Genomic DNA, 18186 nt, shown 5'->3' with positions numbered 1-18186 from the left:
AGTTGTTGTTTTTTTATCGATTGACAGCACAAATTAAATAAATAAATAAATAAATAAATATATATATATATATATATATATATATATATATATATATATATATATATATATTTTTTGTATTAAATTTATATAATATTTATATATTGCATACTACATTTATATTCTTTAAATAGAATTATAATAACTTAATATATATATATATATATATGTGTGTGTGTGTGTGTGTGTGTGTGTGTGTGTATAGAATTTCTGTATTTATTTTATATTATTTTAAATGTAAACTTAAATTTTTTTATTTATATTTTATACACTTTACATACACTTAGATATTACTGTATGTAGATATATAATCTTGAATTTGAACCGATTGAATTCATGATTTTAATTTTATTCTTTTATTTTAACTGGATGTGTATGTAGATATATTATTTTGAATTTGAACAAATTGAAATCATTTTTACTGTATTCATTTATATAATTTTAGATGTAATCTGATTGCATTTTGACAGTTTTTTAACTATTATATATATTTGATATATTTACGTACACGTTATTTATTTTGCTGTATGTATATGTAGAAATATAATTTTTATTGAACCAATTGATTTCATGATTTTTTATTATATTATTTACAGAATACAAAATTTCAGTGTAAAGACTCAGTCATGTTTTCCCTGAACATAAATGTTGTATTATAATATTGTTGTATTTAATTGCATGAGGAGTGTTATGTTATAATGCGTTATTGATTGTGTAGATGCACCAGGAGATCGGAGTGCAGTCGCGCGGAGGAAAAGAACGGCTGGCTGTGGAGTCCGATCCAACAGTGTGTGAAAATCATCTCTTTCCACCCGCCAAATCTCAGCTGCTTGAAGTCCCAGCAGGTACCAGCCTGAGTGTCGCGGACACAATTACCAGAGTCTTATTTTTAAACCAGACTGCTCAGCGCTGATTATGAGAAAAGCTGAGCATGACTCCCACACAATGAGGCCATATTGGTGAACAGACGGTGAAAACACAATGGGTGCTGATGGTGTGTTTAGAATGCTGTTGTAAAGCTGCTGCCGTTGTGTTTTGCGCTTTTACGGGATGCGTGTATTAAGAGAGCGCTTCTAGCTGTTTTTATTGAGAGAAATGTTTAAAAGTTGTTGTTTGTTCAAGAACATTCTTATGAAATCGACAATTATTCAGCCAAAGTTTGGAAGTGTTATTTTGGAATGCATGGAATAAACACAAAGCAGTCACCTCATTGTAATCTTTGTAAATGTAAACTGTCTATATATCAAAGATTTCAGACCGAAATTTGGATTGTTTTGCTCCTTTCTCTCATATCAGAGTTGAGAGTTTGTTAAATGTCCCTCAGGTTGAGATAAACGTCCGAGCGCTGCCGATCCTCAGAGATTCAGACCGTATCCACTGCGCCTTCGGCTCTTATCAGAGCACCGCCAGGATGGTGGACGGCCAAATCAGTTGCCGCTTACCTGAGCAGCATCTTATACTGCCGACACCTGCGCACCAAGGTACGTCACGACTCAAGACACAGGACACGTCATATGTGTGTCAGACCTTGAATGAACTGTTTTAGTACCCTAGTCCTAACAAAGGGCTATCTGTTCCTCAAAGCTTCTCATTTTGTATTAGATTTCAATTACATTTACTTACAATTTTCATTAAATAATTACTACATTAAATTGATTATTCAATTAAATTAATAAATAATTATTCAATATTTTATTTTTATTATTGTATTTATTTGGCTTCAGTTATGTTCCAGAATGATGTGGCGTTAAATGCAACAGTGTTTGTGTGATTTGGTAATTGAAGATGTTATATTATTTTTTGTGTATTTAATACAAATAATACATGTTATTACCATTAATACCATTAATAAAAGCAATAATGTGTTGTTAATAATAATTTTTTATATTTTATTCATTTATCTTTTAAACAATTATTTAAGATTATGATTATTATTATTATTATTATTATTATTACTAGAACTATTACAATTCAGATAATGTTGCAGGCCAGTTCTTAAAATGGTCCAGAATTATGTGGGGTTTAAAGCAATAGTCTAAATTAAATAAAGTATTGTAATTAAAAAATATATATTATTTTTTATTTGTAATAAACCATTTTATTTTATTATAATTGTCATTTATTAAAAAAAATGGTAAAATATGAAAGTACAATATATTTTAATATTTAATAGTTTTTCTATTAATTAATTAATTATTTTCATGCTATTTCAAAACTATATTTTGTTATTGTCATGAAATTTCACACCGGTTTTCAGCATCTTATAGTGACCACATCTGTCAAGCTTCTAAAAGGACAAAAAATCACCATAAAAGAAGTCAGTCTGACTAATCTTCTCCCATTTAGCCGTCTAATTTGTGAACAAATCACTCTTTTGAGTTGATTATTTCCCCTGAATCAGTTGATTTGGTTAAAAAATCAGACCGATCTAGTTAAACTCATTATGACTTCAATTTGACTTTCAGTCTGGTCCTCATACAGTCCTTGGAAGACTTGAAATGTAGCTCATATAGTCGTAAGAACTACTTCAAGTCCATTTACAATGTTCATCAGGGTTTTTTAAGACTGTTTTGCTACTGTTTCTTTACGACTTTGATGCTGATGACCTTTGCTGTGATTGGCTAACCTTCTCCTGACCCTGTGCATTTTTTGCAGATTTCGTGGCGGTTCCGGTCCGCATCTTTGTGAATGGTAGCGTGGAGGTGGCGTCCAGCGAGTACAAGTTCTACAACTGTGCAGCGACAGTCCAGAAAGCAGAAAATACGCCGTACGTTTGCTGTCTGTTGTCAGCGAGTGTGTCTCCGCTTTATGCTGACACCACTGTGTGTGTGTATAATGAATACGAGCATCTGTAACAATGAGGTTTACTCATAAATTCTAATGTATCACTGAAGCTGGAATTGAATTTGCTTCTATAGAGACTTGCTTACGTTTTTTTTTTTTTTTTTCTGCAAGAGCAGGAAATTGCTTTCGTTTCTCATTCATTCATCACACATGAAAGTCGATCTATCATCTCTTTTTTTCCCTTCTCCTTGTGTTTTTTAAGAGCTGTGGGACATTGCCGATGAATGAGTATTATTTGAAGTGCACCGGGACTATATGCTTTTACTCCAAACATTTACACTGATGAAAAATTTAACTAGAACTCTGCTTTAATCGCTCCGTGTTTTTCTCCGCAGATGCACTTCCTGTGTAAGCAGCGCTTGGGGATGCCAGTGGAACATTGCGGCGCACACCTGCACGGATCTGAGCGATGCAGAAACCGGCGCCAATATAATCAAACACAGACAGGTACTGAACAGAGAATCAAATGAGCTCACATGCACCGCTTTCTTCCTTTTTATCAGTAATAGTCTATTACACGCCTCACTTAGCAACATACACTACTGATCAGAAAAGGTTTTTTTTTTTTAAAGAAATTAATACTTTTATTCTGTAAGGGATGCATTAAATTAATCAAAAGCAAAACATTTATAATGTTAAAAAATATTTATATTTCAAATAAATCTTTTGAATCTTCTATTCATCAAAGAATCCTGAAATAAAAGAGAAAATTCAGCTTTGTCGTCACTGGAATAAATGACATTTTAAAATATATTCAAATAGAAATAAAGTTATTTAAATTGTAATAATAGTTTGTAATATTATAGTTTTTGACCAAATAAATGCAGCCTTGGTGAGACTTCTTTCAAAAACATTAAAAAAAAATACCAACCCCAAACTTTTTACTGATTGTGTACGACACCAAAACATCATAAAATGTGTTTGAAGCAATATATTAAACCTGAAATGGTGTTCACAACCATTTTTGAAAGGAAACGGAAAGAAATGCAGGTGCTAACCAGCACTATCTAACATGTTTAAACTGCCAGTGTTGTCAGAAAGATGACATCTGTATTGGATAATTGTTTATGAATACATTTGATTATGTTTTAAGGAATGGTTCACCTAAAAATAAAAATGTCCTGAAAATATACTCACCCTTAGGCCATCTAATATGTAGATGGGTTTGTTTTTTGATCAGATTTGGAGAAATATGTAGCATTACATCACTTGCTCACCAATGGATCCTCTGCAGTGAATGGGTGCCGTCAGAATGAGAGTCCAAACAGCTGATAAAAACATCACAATAATCCACAAGTGGTCCACCAGTAGAAAAGCTGCATGTTTGTAAGAAACCAGTCCATCATTAAGAGGGTCTTTAACTTCAGACTGTTGCTTCGGGCTAAAATATGAGTCCATATTCCAAAAGTCGTCCCTTCTGAAAAGGAGAGAAATATGCACAGCTCAAACACCATTTACTAGCCAAAACAGTCTAAAACTAGTGCTGTCAAACGATTAATTGCACTTAATCGCATCCAAAATAAAAGTTTTTGTTTATATAATATATGTGTGTGTATATTTATTATAACCCTAATTATTTATTATATTTGTTATGACCCTCTAACTCTTAGCACTCTCTATTCTAATTCTGTTTTATCTATCTGTCTTCTTTGTATTTATTAGTCTTCTTTGTATCTTTCTGACCCTCTAACACTAGCTTTCTTTTTTATTCTATCTACTTGTTTTCTTTATAAAACAAAAAGCACTTGCTACATGTACTTCCTGCGTTAGGCTAACCGAGACTCGTCATAACACTTGCCTGTTGTTGCTCTTTTGTTGGTTTTGATTGCTTCTATTGTCCTCATTTGTAAGTCGCTTTGGATAAAAGCATCTGCTAAATAACTAAATGTAATTTAAATGTAAATTTATTATGTATATATAAACACACACACACGCATGTATATATTTAAGACAAATATGTTACGTGTGTGATATATTTTATATAAATATATACATGTAAATATTTTTTTAAATATATGGTCTTTATATATACATAATATATATACACAATACACACGCATATATTATGTAAACAAAAACTATTTTGGATACGATTAATCATTTGACAGCACTATCTAAAACAGTTCTTAACAAATATATTAAGAACGTTAATAAGCGTTATAATGGATTATGGGCTAATATTTTGGCCAGAAGCAATGATTTAAAGTTAAATTGTCTTAATGATGGATTTGTTTCATGCAGAAACACACAGTATTTTGTTTCGCAAGACATTAACTGATGGACTGGAGTGGTGTGGATTATTATGATGTTTTTATCAGCTGTTTGGACTCTCATTCTGACGGCACCCATTCACTGCAGAGGATCCATTGCTGAGTAAGTGATGTAATGCTACATTAATGCATACAAATCTGTTATGATGAAGAAGCAAACTCATCTACATCTTGGATGGCCTGAGGGTGAGTACTTTTTTCATTTTTGGGTGAACTATTCCTTTAAGACCAGGAATGTGTATTAGGCAAATAAAAACATCTTCTAAGTATTGCAGTTGAGGAATCGTGCTAAAAATGACATGTATGAAAAAGCACACATCGAGGAAATGTCTCGGTGATGTATGTCTGCTATCAGCACCATTGATTTAGGCCACTTTGATTAGTTTCATGTGATTCTCGTCTTCAAACACCGGATCCAACTGGTCTGGTTGTTTTAATTATTTATTTTCTTAAAACCATTTCTTGAAGCATACAGCTGAATCATTATCGATATCCAGTGCCAGCAATTTCAGAAATGGCCTCCACACTCTTTGATATTTGCTGCTTCCTGGAACCACACATGGCTGATGAAATGGACGCAAACGAAATGACTTTACTCTGAAAGTTTTAATGCAAAACACATTAGCTGAATCAGCTAAATAAAAACAAAATGGATGGAAAAAATGGATTATGTGCAATTATGCAATTAGACACATTCGCCAATGTCAGCGAGGATATATTAGATTTCAGCTGTAAATGAACTGTTTTATTCATGCACGTCATCATAGTTAATGAGTTTTTCAGTTTCAATGGATGTTCATTCATTTTTGTTGGATGCAAATTAAAAAGCGCTCAGAAAATTGCAGTCGATTTCTTGTGGACTTCAGCAGATTCAGCTTTCCTGAGTTCTCCGTCTCCTCTGTTACAGAACAAGAGCTGTCCGCGGTTCGAGAATCCAGATCCTGTCCTTATCCCGGTCGGATACAAAACCCGGATCAGTTTTGAGGGCATCAATCTGGACCCGTACAAGGTGAGTTCAGTTTCTGCTCCTCCTTTTACATCACATGTCATTCTTCAAGGACACAAGATCATTCAAATCTTTAAATCAATATTTTTGTCTTGTTTTCTGACACAATTGTGTAATATAACTGCATGTTTAAGTAATCTAATTAATCACTAATAATATATTTAATATATTAAAATATTGTATAATATAATATAATATACTGCAATATAATATAATCTCATGTAAATTTTAATATATAATATTATATTGAAATTACTGTAATTATTAATAACATTGCAGTTACAGAATATAAATAAAAATATTAATTAATACTAAAAGCATATATTAATTATATATTAATAACTATAAACCTTTTTAAATTAATACAAATACATTTTATTTATATAATCAGTCATTTTTAAAATGTAAAATTGACACCCCTAATATTAAGATTGTTTTCAGAGGTTATATCCATTGCAAATTATTTAATTTTATTTGTTTCTATTATTATTATTATTATTATTTATTAGAATTTTATCATTTTAATTTAATTCTTAAAACAATAAAAAATATTGCTAATAAAAAACTACTTCAGCATATCAAAAATATTTGATATTTTTGAAAAATTATATATATATATACAGAGCCCTCCATAAGTATTTTAACAGTAAAGACAAAATTGCTCTGTTGGCTGTGGAGTCAAGACATTTGCAAATATGATTAAAAGATGAATATGAGACAAAACTACAGAATGTCACATTTTATTATTAGCTGTTTCAACACATATGTTTTACCAGCTAAGAAGTTCAGCACTTTTAGAGTTCATCCCACTCATTGATGTGAGCATAAGTATTGGGACAGTTGAACATAAGGCAGATATAAAAGATTAAAAGCTATTATTTAGTTGCAGATCCCTTGCACACAATCACAGCAGTGAGTCTGTGACCCATAGACATCACCAGACTCTTGCTCTCATCTTTGAAATGCTTTCCCAGCCTTTAATGCAGCCGTTTCCAGTTGTTGCTTGTTTTGGGGAGTTTCTGCCTTTATTCTCCTCTTCAGCTGGTGAAATTCATGTTCAATCGGATTTAAATCTGGAGATTGACTTGGGCAATCGAAGACTTTCCATTTCTTTGCCCTTATAAATTCCTTGACTGAACTGGCAGGGTGTTTTGGGTCATTGTCCTGATGCAATATGAAGCACTTCCCAATGAATCTGGTGGCATTTTCTTGAATATTGGTAGGCAAGATGGTTTTGTACCCTTCCAAATTCATTCTGCTACTGTCATCATACATTAAGTCATCAGTAAAGTTGAGAGGGCCTGTTCCAGAGGCAGCCATGCATGCCCATGCCATGACACCACCTCCACCATGCTTTACAGATGACTGTATGCTTGGGATCTTTGCAGTTCCCTTTTTTTCTCCACATTTTTGCTTTCCCATCACTTAGATAAAGGTTCATCTTTGTCTCATCGGTCCAGGAACACAGTTCTAAAACTCTTCTGGCTCACCTTTGTGCTTTTTTTTTTTATTCTAATCTTGCCTTTCTATTTTTGGTGCTGGTCAGAGGTGTGCATCTTGCTGTGTAGCATCTGTAATTCTGTGTCAAAGTCTCCTGAGGACAGTAGATTGTCAGAGCATCACCCCAGCTTTCTGGAAGTTGTTGGTGATTTTACAGTCTTTTAGGATTCATTTTCACAGCTTTTATGATTTGTCTGTCATCAACTACTGTTGTTTTCTCAGCCGATCAGGTTGTTGTTGGTTGCTGGTGTCGCTGGTGGTTTCCAAACTCTTGATTTCTCCATGCCCTTTGTTTTTGCTTGAGCTCAAAACTCTTTTCTTTTAGCATCCAAATTGCTTGCTTTTCTCTCAAAGTCAGCTGCCTCGTCTTCATCCTGGTTTGTTTGTGTCATCATCGAATGCAAGATTCAGAATACAGAAGTAATGGATATAACTGATATGACACATTCCCTGCTTTTGATATCTGAAGAATTAATGCAACAGGACACAGCTGATCACTTAGAAAGACCTGTGAGGCAACTGTCCCAATACTTATGCTCACATCAGATAGAGGGATGAAACTCTAAAAGAGCTGAACTTCTTAGCTGGTAAAACATCTATGTGTTGAATCACCCAATAATAAAATGTGACATTCTGTAGTTTTGTCTCATATTCATCTTTTAATCATATTTGAAAATGTCTTGACTCCACAGCCAACAGAGCAATTTTGTCTTTACTGTTCCAATACTTTTGGAGGGCACTGTATATACTGTATATATATATATATATATATATGTATATGTATGTGTGTGTGTGTGTGTGTGCATGTGTGCATGTATGTATATGTATAAAATAAAAAATATAAATGTAATATATAAAACATATGAAGAGTTAATTTTCAAAAACGGATAACTCTTTTTTTAACAATTTTCAAAAATGTTTTTTAATTGTGCATTCCAATTAATCTCAATCAAACTGCAGTTGGGTTATTTTGATTAGGTAGAAAAGAACAAAAAAAATACTAGCTAAATAACACAATAAAACATGATAACATGGTAAAAAAAAACATGATTTTTGAACATTTTTCAAAAACGGAGTTATCTGTTTTGTGCAAATAAATTCTTCATATATTATTTTACAAAATTTAAATTCAAGTCAATTTTGTAATTAATTTTAGAATCAATCTTGTTTTAAAAGATGTTAGATGTTTTCTGGACAGCAAGAGAAAAATACTAAATGAGAAAATGCTTTTAGTCCATGCACTTATAATGCATTCGTGATCTGATATAAATCATAATTCAGTTTCCTCTAAACAGATCTGTCCGAATTTGGCTTGTACTTTTTTCCAACTTTGTTCCTCCATAATTTCCTGTCCTCCTACCTGGCAATAAATGCGGCAAATGGGGTTTTGTTGATTTTTTTCCCCAAATTGTGACACTTCAGGGCCGTGATTTCACCATCGGAACAAAGCTGATGAAGTTTGAGGAAGATGTCAAGATGGAGCCGGGACCCTTCTACTCTTTCAGCGGTTATGTGGTTAGTTTCTCTCACACACACACACACACACTCCTCATCTGTTTCTCTCTCTATCCACATGTTGCCCAAGGCAGACTGTTGTTCCTCTACTGTAAATCTTTTTATATAAAAAGCTCTTGCTAAATGATACACAACCAATTACCAACGTAAAGAGACACCTACCTCCACTTCAGTGGCTCTTCTGGGAGTTTGAGATTATAGCTCCCCCTGTTGGAAAGTCTCCAGCCTGTACTTCATCTCTGGTGTTTAATATGGAGGAGAGATCTGGAGGTGTTGAGCAGAGAGAGCAGCATATACTGTTCGGCTGCTTCTTGACTTCCTGCCAAACTGCCCGTGGATACGGAGAGGAATATTTTTACCTGCGATGAGCTCGTGTCCAAATGGCGTCTGACTCACCCTCTGATCTGTCTCTTCCAGTTTTCCTTTGATAAAGCTCATGAGACCAGCGTTCTGTTCCACGTAAGAGACAAACTCACGGGAAAGAAGATCGACAGCAGTCTTAGCGGTAATCGCTCTCACTCACTTTTCATCATTTACTCAGCCTTAAACCGTACGAGTCTTTCTTCTGTGGAACATGAAAGAATATATTTAGAAGAATGTGCTGGTTGCTCTTGTAGTGGAGTTAAGCTGAATGAGGGCAGAAGTTTTTAGGAAAAGAAAAGTACCATAAACGTTTCATGAAATTGGTGCATATGATTCATACTCTATATTCCAAGTCTTCTGAAGTCATTCAGTAGTTTTGTGCGATGAACTGATCGAAATATAAGATGTTTTTACTTCTAATTTTCCCCTTTCATGAGCTGTTAACCATTAAAGAATCAAATGATTTGACTCATGTTAAACTCAGCGACTCTATCAGTGAGTTGAACTTGGGAATCCAATCAGTTCAATTTGGATATGATCATTTGGACAGGTTTTATGAATCAGATCCACTGATTTGCTGAAAAGATTTGACAATTCGGTTGTTTCTCACTGAAAGCCATTGAATGATTTTTAGTAGTCTTGAATATAGCACACAAGTCAAATGAACCATCTTTTTATTTATTGATTGATTGCAAAAAAAGTCAAATTTCATTAAAATTAAATGAAATTTCTTCATGTTTGGACCGAAACATGAGTAAACATGGACCAAAAATTTAGACTGGTTTAGTGTTGTAAATCAGATCAAAGATTTGACTCAAAAGAATGATTCATTCACAAATTGAGCTACAAAATTCTCATATAGCAAGTCAAATTCAGTAGTTTCTCACTTTCTCTCTTCTATATATATATACATTTTTATTTTGGGGGGGTAAATTATACCTTTTGAATCTTTTTTTGGGTTTGTGTTTCAGTCACTCTGTATAACTGCTCTCTGGGACGTGAAGACTGCAGCCTGTGTAAGAACGCCGACCCCAAATACCAGTGTGTGTGGTGCACGCCGACCAGCTCGTGTGTGTATGAGCAGCTCTGTGCTTCCAGAGAGCTGGAGGAGTGTCCCGACCCCCAGATCACTGACGTGAGTCTCCGCTGATGGCATTTATGGGCCAAATGAGCCTGAACAAGCCAATAACCCTAAAACTCTGAGATTTATGAAACATTTTCTGAAATAATGCTGTGATTTTGACAATCCTCAATACTCAAAACAGCCCAGAAAGTTCAAGCAATGATTTGTAACTTTTCTCATTCTCCTTTCCAGTTTTCACAGATTTTTCAAGTAAAAATCAATAGAAACCTCAGGCCATGTTCTATTCACATGGCTGAATTACTGCTGGGAATACATTCGCTCATTTAGAATAATTCATCTTTTACTGATGTTTTAGTGAGATTGGTCATCTCTGGTGTTTTCTCATGATTGGGGTGTTTTTATCATTTGTTTCAGATCACGCCGAGATTCGGGCCGCTGAAAGGAGGAATAGCTGTCACTATTAAGGGCACGAACCTGGGCATTCAGAAGGACGACATTAAGAACATCACAGTGGCTGGAGTGCCGTGCAAACACCTGCAGGAACGATACTCCGTCTCCACCAGGTAACATCCACAAAAGAGTCAAAAAAAGGTCTGTGACTATATAAACGGATATCATCTCAGTAAATTGAGATGCTTAAACTTCAGATATTGTTTGTCAGTCTCACGAGACAAATAAATAGCAAATTGTATTTGCTGTATTTACAGAAAATACCGTTCAAAACCCTGATTTGTCATGTCATAGCGGTAAAAATGAAAAACAAATGTAAAAAAATCCTAAAAATTGACTATTATATATAAAATATTAAAATACATAGTATAAAAATGTTTAAAATAATACTTATATAACCTCAAAATGGAAAAGATACAAATATAAAATACTAAAAGATGTAATATTATATAATACAATTTATAAATAAATATATAATATATTAATGAATTACAGAGGTTAGCTTGTTTGGCTTGATTTATACTTATTGAATGAATATATATATATGTGTGTGTGTGTGTGTGTGTGTGTGCATATATATTTTATATATATATATATGAACGCGGTCCATGTTATAATATTTATAAAAATGGATTGAAATTGTAATAATATTAATAATTGTTTTCAAATAAATTTGTAAATGTAGTAATTTACAATTTTATTCATATTATTTTTATAAAGGCAATTAATTGTTAATATTTTGTTTCTATTATTCACACACACATACATATTCAAATTATTTGTAAAAAAAATATATAATGCAATTAAATTAATAATTTGCTTTACGAATGTCTAAATGTTTTAGTTTACAATTTTCATTTACAAAAAATGAATTAATTATTGACTCATAATAAAATAATAATATTATGAATAAAATGTGCCTTTACATGTGAATAAAATTGTAAATTACTACTACATTTACATATACAAAAATCCTCTTGGGTTGAATGTTTGAGCTTGATGGATGCGGTCCACATTAAAATATTTATAAAAATGGACTGAAGTTCTAAATAATTATGAACTGAATATCAGATGATGTCAAAATTACAAGATTGTATCATTTTAATTGTTAGCTTAAGCATGTCTGACTTCTGAGGTGGGACAGGCCAAAATCACTATTTTAAGGAGGAATACAGACATTTGATTGTTTTAAAACTAGTTTTATGTCATATAATAGTTCAACATTCCTATCTGATTTAAACAAAAAAATTAGAGGTGTGCCTCTAACGCTTTTAAAAAATGCTGTGTTACTCCAAAGTATACAGTACTTTTTTTTTATGCTTCATGTTAGCATTTTCACATTTGTGTGTTATACAGGAATAACTAAACAAATCTGGTTACTGCAATACATCCCAGCATTTTTCATGCACTCTCTCACAAAGTGTGTTCGGTGCTGAACGACAGCTCTTATAAAATGAAATCCCTGCGGATCTCTGTGGTACCAAATGGCCTGATTTCCAGCGAATGTCCTGTTTGAGAAATCTGGTTCATTCAAAGCTTAATTAAAAAATAATTACCCAGAATTCAAACATGTAAAAAATGCCCCCAAGAATGATCCAAATAATGTCTTTCGGAATCTGCTCAAGGCGTCGTATTGTGCTTGAAATATTAAGCTCGCACAAGTTTGTCTTTGCGTTTCCTCTTGTAGAACAACGTTAGATTTGTAGACGCTTGAAATCCGGAGCATGTTGTGTGGATTTGGAGCTTTTCTCACAGGCAATGTCAGGCTTGGCTGAGTCAGTGATTCTACATCAGGCTTTATCAGCTCTGTTGTGAGCGTTCAGCCTGACTGAGTGTTTGTCCGGCCGCTAACAAGTTTGAAAAGGATCTTTCACAGGAGAGGTTGGCTTCAGAATGGTAAATAAGCTGATGGAGAGATTGCTGTCAGAAGAGTCTGTCTGGGGAGGTTGACTTCCAGGTTTCGGGGGAACAGAGGATCGCTTTTCTGAGTTGGTACATTTCAGACGTAATGAATCTGGAATCTGTGGGATCGGTGTTAATTAATAGCATCTGTTCAGCACTGATGTTTTGGGTGTTTGGGTGGGAAAAGTTGGCCCAGCGCTAATGAATCTTGTCTTCTGCCCATTTCGTTTAGAATCCATAAGGGTTAAAGGAATGTTCCAGGTTGAATATAGCTTAAGCTTTATGAACAGCATCTTTGAGGTGGTGTGTACAGAAAATTGTTCCACCTCGTCCTTCAGTTTTTAGAAACTATAAAATAGTAATGCATGGAACATATGTCATTTTTTAAATAAATTTCTAAAAGGATTAATTAACTACTTTATTTGTGTTATCTACACACACGTAAACAATAATACAAATTCATATTTTTTTTTAAATTGCTAAAATTGCTATTTTATTATATATGTTTATGTATTTATTTATATGTAAATAATATACATAAAATAATAATGTATAATATTTTTTTAATAAATTCATTAATTTACTCTCTTATTTATATTATTTACAGACACATTTAAATAATAATTAAATTAAATTAAATTAAACATTTATTTTTCTGAATTGCTAAATGTCGTAATTTTCTGTTTTATTATATATGTATATCTAGTAAAATAATTATGTGTGTATATGCATTTATTTATATGTAAATAATATAATTTAAATACATTTGTAAATGAATTTATTTTATTTATATTATTTATGTAATGGAATTTAATTAATTGTAATATTTAATTTATATTATGCTCACACACACACACACACACACATTAAAATTACATGTAAATAATATAAATCATATAATGTCGTTAAATTAATTATTTATTTAATAAATGTCTAAATGTAATCATTTACATTTAATGTAGAATTTAATATAAAAGTATTAATATTATGTAAAAACATTGAATTATATGTGTGTATATTAAAAAATATGTATTTACATAAATATTAAAACAAAAATGGCAAGTGTAATTTCAGTTTTTAAAAGGTAATTTTCTTGCTTATGAATTTCGTAATACAATATATATAGTATTTTTGCGGTCCTCAAAAGCATGTCACGAATGTTGGTAGAACTTCAGTGTCTGGATCTTTTGATTAAAGCAGTTTTTGTGTGTTTGTGTCTGGCAGTGTGGTGTGTGAAATCGGCCCGGCGAAACTCTACAAAACCGGAGAGGTGGAAATCGAGGTGGGCAGAGGAAAGAAAGGCATATCCACAAAAACGGTCCGCTTCACCTACAGGGTAAGTCACGATTCTGCATTACCCAGCATGCACTGCTCATGCAGTAATTGGGTGAAACGCTGCTACTGTGTGAGTCCACAGGAGCGACTCTCTGCGTGCGTCATGTTTTGTGTGTGGCCACTGGTCACACGCTCCTGCAGGCCTCATAATTATCACCGCTGACGGCTTTAGCAGGGTTTATTGCATCAGTTTTCAGGGAGATAGGCTGTCACAGTCGCTCCCGCGGGGAAACGAAGGGTGTGTGTTTGTTCGGCAGACTGACGGCTCTCGGACAGCACACAGATGCATTTCCTGGGATTATGTAATCGTCACAATAAGATGGTAATGCATGGGACGGCTCTGTCTTTTCTGGGTATTTGCAGCTTTTGTGCACATTAGTACTTCATTATTACAGTTTATATTATTTATGTAAAATCGTGTGTGTGATATTAATGTAATATGTGGTCTTTGTGTCTGTAGGACCCTGTAGCACAGAGCGTGTCTCCTAAACGAGGTCCTAAAGCAGGAGGAACCATCCTCAGTATCACTGGCATGAACCTGAACACCGCTTCAAAAGAAGACCTTCAAATCACTGTGGGCGATGTGCCGTGCCGAGTGTGAGTGCATCATGGGAAATGGCGTTTCTGTCATTTCTAGTTGGTTTGCCCTTTTTGGTTCATTTTGTGTCTTCCTGTCTGTTAGTGAGAGCTTTGGAGAGCGCATCACCTGTAAACTGTCTGAGTATCTGGGCGATACGGTTCCGTCGGCTTACCTCAACATCAGAGTTCAGTACGGCAAACACACCACAACCACCATCAGGATGGCCTTTCAGTTCTACAACAACCCTTCTGTGTCTGACCACCAACCCAGGAGCAGCTTCAACTGGTCAGTTCTGTTTGCCAGAAAATATGCCAACCAATCCATCCAATATTTTCCTTGCCCACACAACCATTACATAATTTCTCTCATTTGTACACCGATGAATAATGCTTTTTGCAAGACACATTAAGTACATGTATTATTTTGTGCATCTTAATAAATAAGAATATATTTTATTAAAAAAAATTATATGAAAATGTATATAGTGTAATATGTATATTTATAAAAACAATTGTTTTGAAATAAGCATAAATATGATCAAATACTTTTATTATTTTGTAGAATTTTATATATATATTTTAAATATATAATACATATTTGATTATATATTGTATTATTAATTTGTATAATATACAATTTATTAATTTATATAAAGATTTTATATAGAGTTTTATGAATAATTAAAATGTGTGTATATATAATGAAATATTTTTATTTATTATTATTTTGTTAAATATTACGTATATATGTTTTATTTTAAAATCTATATTCAAACTATATATAGTATTTGTCATTTGTATATTTTATACATTTATATGATTAATACAATTATTTTAATGTTGTATGTAAATTATATATATATATACTGAACAAAATTATAAATGCAACACTTTTGTTTTTGCCCCCATTTTTCATGAGCTGAACTCAAAGATCTAAGACTTTTTCTATGTACACAAAAGGCCTATTTCTCTCAAATATTGTTCACAAATCTGTCTAAATCTGTGTTAGTGAGCACTTCTCCTTTGCTGAGATAATCCATCCACCTCACAGGTGTGGCATATCAAGATGCTGATTGGACAGGAAACGCTTATTTTGTTTATTGTGTTGAGAGTTGCTGAAATCGCGTTTGGTCTCATACTGTATCGCGTATCTTGTCAGTGTCTGCACTTGCTTGGCCATTTTTAGTGATAAACAGGAAAGTGGGTCCAGCTGAATTCAAATAGTGATTTGTTAGATAGGTATAAAAAAGTTTATTATACCGCGGCAGCCGTCGTGTGAAGTCCTCCTTGTGTAAAGACCGAAGAGTGTAAAGACCATCGACTCTACCGTGCGACTCCACCGGGCTGGGATACCGGCAAAGGATATAAGTATCGCTTTTTATTTTTCCTCTTTCCTACAACTTGTTTCACTTCTGTTTCAGTTTTTTATAATTTTATTTAATTTCTTTATTTTCTTAAATGTGTGTATATAGTATTTACAGAGTTTTGACTTTTAGTTTTAGTTACTTTTTCTTTTTTGTAAGTCGCTTTGGATGAAAGCGTCTGCTAAATGACTAAAAGTAAAGTAAAGTAAGACAGCATGATTATTGCACAGCTGTGCCTTAGGCTGGCCACAATAAAAGGCCACTCTAAAATGTGCAGTTTTTACTGTATTGGGGGGGGGTCCGGGGGGGTCCGAAAACCAGTCAGTATCTGGTGTGACCACCATTTGCCTCACGCAGTGCAACATATCTGATCAGGTTGTTGATTGTGGCCTGTGGAATGTTGGTCCACTCCTCTTCAATGGTTGTGCGAAGTTGCTGGATATTGGCAGGAACTGGAACATGCTGTCATATACGCCAATCCAGAGCATCCCAAACATGCTCAATGGGTGACATGTCCGGTGAGTATGCTGGCCATTGAAGAACTGGGATGTTTTCAGCTTCCAGGAATTGTGTACAGATCCTTGCAACATGGGGCCCGTGCATTATCATGCTGCAACATGAGGTGATGGTCGTGGATGAATGGCACAACAATGGGCCTCAGGATCTCGTCACGGTATCCCTGTGCATTCAAAATGCCATCAATAAAATGCACCTGTGTTCGTTGTCCATAACATACGCCTACCCATACCATAACCCCACCGCCACCATGGGCCACTCGATCCACAACGTTGACATCAGCAAACCGCTCTCCCACACGACGCCATACACGCTGTCTGCCATCTGCCATGTACAGTGAAAACCGGGATTCATCCATGAAGAGAACACCTCTCCAAAGTACCAGACGCCATCGAATGTGAGCACTTGCCCACTCAAGTCGGTTACAATGACGAACTGCAGTCAGGTCGAGACCCCGATGAGGATGACGAGCATCCCTGAGACGGTTTCTGACAGTTTGTGCAGAAATTCTTTGGTTATGCAAAAAAATGTGCAGTTTTTACTGTATTGGGGGGGGGGGGTCCGGGGGGGTCCGAAAACCAGTCAGTATCTGGTGTGACCACCATTTGCCTCACGCAGTGCAACATATCTGATCAGGTTGTTGATTGTGGCCTGTGGAATGTTGGTCCACTCCTCTTCAATGGTTGTGCGAAGTTGCTGGATATTGGCAGGAACTGGAACATGCTGTCATATACGCCAATCCAGAGCATCCCAAACATGCTCAATGGGTGACATGTCCGGTGAGTATGCTGGCCATTCAAGAACTGGGATGTTTTCAGCTTCCAGGAATTGTGTACAGATCCTTGCAACATGGGGCCCGTGCATTATCATGCTGCAACATGAGGTGATGGTCGTGGATGAATGGCACAACAATGGGCCTCAGGATCTCGTCACGGTATCCCTGTGCATTCAAAATGCCATCAATAAAATGCACCTGTGTTCGTTGTCCATAACATACGCCTACCCATACCATAACCCCACCGCCACCATGGGCCACTCGATCCACAACGTTGACATCAGCAAACCGCTCTCCCACACGACGCCATACACGCTGTCTGCCATCTGCCATGTACAGTGAAAACCGGGATTCATCCATGAAGAGAACACCTCTCCAAAGTACCAGACGCCATCGAATGTGAGCACTTGCCCACTCAAGTCGGTTACAATGACGAACTGCAGTCAGGTCGAGACCCCGATGAGGATGACGAGCATCCCTGAGACGGTTTCTGACAGTTTGTGCAGAAATTCTTTGGTTATGCAAACCGATTTTTGCAGCAGCTGTCCGGGTGGCTGGTCTCAGACGATCTTGGAGGTGAAGATGCTGGATGTGGAGGTCCTGGGCTGGTGTGGTTACACGTGGTCTGCGGTTGTGAGGCCAGT

At 34.8% G+C, this 18186-nt stretch overlaps 1 protein-coding gene across 1 annotated transcript in view; it reads left to right on the top strand.

The window, feature by feature from the left end:
* Window positions 1–18186, top strand: part of plxnb2b (plexin b2b) — a gene marked incomplete at its 5' end in the record, with an annotated part of 56113 nt that overhangs the window by 13125 nt on the left and 24802 nt on the right. The window contains 12 exons of the mRNA XM_079411367.1: window positions 758–884; window positions 1364–1520; window positions 2695–2806; window positions 3219–3330; window positions 6061–6162; window positions 9082–9174; window positions 9592–9679; window positions 10509–10672; window positions 11036–11184; window positions 14198–14309; window positions 14769–14905; window positions 14991–15173. Of these exons, the coding sequence (XP_079267493.1) occupies window positions 758–884; window positions 1364–1520; window positions 2695–2806; window positions 3219–3330; window positions 6061–6162; window positions 9082–9174; window positions 9592–9679; window positions 10509–10672; window positions 11036–11184; window positions 14198–14309; window positions 14769–14905; window positions 14991–15173 (1536 nt within the window). The remainder of the gene's footprint in view (window positions 1–757; window positions 885–1363; window positions 1521–2694; window positions 2807–3218; window positions 3331–6060; window positions 6163–9081; window positions 9175–9591; window positions 9680–10508; window positions 10673–11035; window positions 11185–14197; window positions 14310–14768; window positions 14906–14990; window positions 15174–18186) is intronic.

The sequence above is a fragment of the Barbus barbus genome (assembly GCF_936440315.1).
Source record: "Barbus barbus genome assembly, chromosome: 48".
NCBI classification, from domain to species: domain Eukaryota; kingdom Metazoa; phylum Chordata; class Actinopteri; order Cypriniformes; family Cyprinidae; genus Barbus; species Barbus barbus.
Note: the sequence above shows the minus strand (reverse complement) of the source record. Positions and strands in the feature narration are given on the sequence as shown.